Raw genomic sequence first — 2515 nt, forward strand, 5'->3', positions numbered from 1 at the left:
CTGCAAGCATCTCCAGTTACAAAATCTCCACCTTGTATTTATCTAAACAATGTGTATAGCCACTCATCTCATGTAGTTGATTCTGGGTAGCTTACAATACACTGAAGTGGTACAATAACACACGCACATGCCCAAATTAACACTCTTTCAACCACAGAACATTCTGTAACCAGTGCCACTTAAGTTACTCATACTTGCAATCGTTTGGCCATTCAGCTAGGCTTTCCTAGAACCTTGGCCAGGCACTTGAAAGAATCAGAATAAGAATAGAGATGGAAGGGACAACTAGTCCAACCTCCTGCTCAAGCAGGAGACCCTATACCACTTCAAACAGGTGGCTGTCCAGTCTCTTCTTAAAAACTTCCAGTGTTGGAGCATTCACCGCTTCTGGAGGCAGGTTGTTCCACTGGTTAATTGTTCTAACTGTCAGGAAGTTTCTCCTTAGTTCCAGGTTGCTTCTCTCTTTGGTCAGTTTCCACCCGTTGCTTCTTGTCCTGCCTTCAGGCGCTTTGGAGAATAGCTTGACTGCCTCTTCTTTGGGGCAGCCCCTGAGATATTGGAAGACTGCTATAATGTCACCCCTACTCCTTCTTTTCTCTAGACTGGCCAAACCCAAATCCTGCTATCATTCTTCATATGTTTCTGAAAGATTAACCAGGATGAGGCCAACCAAACCTCAGAGGGGCAGCTACTCCAGAGGATAGGGGCCACAACAGAGAAGACACCTCTCCTAGGACCTGCTAGATGACACTGCTTCTACAGAAGGGATCTGGGACCTGAAAAGCAGCTCCTGAGCAGTGATCACTAAAAGATCTGTTTCCCTCCACAGCCCAAGAAAGCTATTAGAAAGAGAATCAGAACATTTGTACCCTGAAGAAACAAGGATATATTGCTTTAAAATGGGGAATAATTCAGTTGTTGAAATTTCTGTAAACCCATCCCCTTTGTCTCAACGCATCTTGCTAAAGAGATGATGTGGCAATCTTGCTCGCAAAGAATCACTTTAGGCTAAGAAGACTTACACTGGGTTTGCACACTAAGTGACAAATAAACAAATGAGCCCCGATGATGTTATCTAGTTTGGGTAATGAAACATCTGCAAGAAGATAACCAAGCTCAGAGAAGCACCAAGGACTCCACAGTCATCGTCATCCTCCTCCTCCTCCTCTTCCTCCTCCCCCTCCGCCTCCTCTTCCGCCCCTACTCCCTTCTAGCACTGATGATGTTACCTAGTTCGGCAATGAAACATCTGCAAGAAAACAAGCAAGCTCAGAGAGCACTAAGGACCCCACGGTCTTCCTCCTCCTCCTCTGCCTCCCCCTCCTCTGCCTCCCCCTCCTCTTTCTCCTCCTCCTCCCCTACTCTCTTCTAGCACTGATATGTTACCTAGTTGGGTAATAAAATGTCTGCAAGAGAACAAGCAAGCTCAGAGAGCACCAAGAACCCTACAGTCTTCCTCCTCCTCATCTGCCTCTNCTGATATGTTACCTAGTTGGGTAATAAAATGTCTGCAAGAGAAAAAGCAAGCTCAGAGAGCACCAAGGACCCTACAGTCTTCCTCCTCCTCATCTGCCTCTTCTCCTCTTTCTTCTCCTCCTCCTCCTCCTCCTCCTCCCCTACTCTCTTCTAGCACTGATATGTTACCTAGTTGGGTAATGGTCTGCAAGAAAACAAACAAGCTCAGAGAGCACCAAGGACCCTACAGTCTTCCTCATCATCATCTGCCTCTTCTCCTCTCCTCCTCCTCCTCCTACCCTACTCTCTTCTAGCACTGATATGTTACCTAGTTGGGTAATGGTCTGCAAGAAAACAAACAAGCTCAGAGAGTACCACGGACCCCTCAAAAAAAAACCCCTAAGACTTCAATGGACTTGCTAGCCAGGTTGAGCAAACCCATCCAGTGAGTTTTCAAGATTGAAGTTCAGCTTGATTCTAGAACTCCCAGGTCCACCAAATCCTTTCTTCAACCACCTGCTTTTTCCATTATGACCTCAGGCCTCTGTTGACTTCACAGCGCTATGGAAACCTAGTTTTGTTCCAAAAGCAGAAAAAAGTCCCCGCCTCATCTATCCATGGGCTATTTTACTGGATGGAAAGAGGGAGAAAAGCTCAAAAAGAGAGCTTGGCTTCTTTGAAGGTAGAAAGCGAATGCAGATCTTGCTAAGCTTGGATGAGGACAAACATTGAGAGATGAAGGAGAGGATGGAGAGCGAAAAGTTTAAAAGCCCCACCTCATCGGAAGAGGAACTCAAAGGATTCAGTACATCTGTCTCAACATTATTAGTAAGTTGCTGTCTTTAATCCTTGTTGTTGTTATTGTTGTTGTTGTTAGTTGCGAAGTCGTGTCTGACCCATCGCGACCCCATGGACAATAATAATAATATTTTTTATTTGCGGTCACAGACCAAAATGCAAGTGCAACAAAAGAAAACACAAGTAAATATAATCACAAACAACCCCATGGACAATGTTCTTCCAGGCCTTCCTGTCCTCTGCCATCTTCTGGAGTCCATTT

General features: G+C 45.3%; 1 protein-coding gene across 1 annotated transcript in view; it reads left to right on the forward strand.

The window, feature by feature from the left end:
• The first annotated feature begins 2190 nt into the window (after positions 1-2190).
• TBC1D21 (TBC1 domain family member 21) overlaps positions 2191-2515 on the forward strand; it is a 28034-nt gene continuing 27709 nt past the window's right edge. Inside the window, exon 1 of the mRNA XM_015822535.1 lies at positions 2191-2283. Coding sequence (XP_015678021.1) covers positions 2191-2283 — 93 coding nt within the window. The remainder of the gene's footprint in view (positions 2284-2515) is intronic.

The sequence above is a fragment of the Protobothrops mucrosquamatus genome, unplaced genomic scaffold (assembly GCF_001527695.2).
Source record: "Protobothrops mucrosquamatus isolate PMUCROS unplaced genomic scaffold, P.Mucros_1.0 scaffold1601, whole genome shotgun sequence".
Taxonomy (NCBI): domain Eukaryota; kingdom Metazoa; phylum Chordata; class Lepidosauria; order Squamata; family Viperidae; genus Protobothrops; species Protobothrops mucrosquamatus.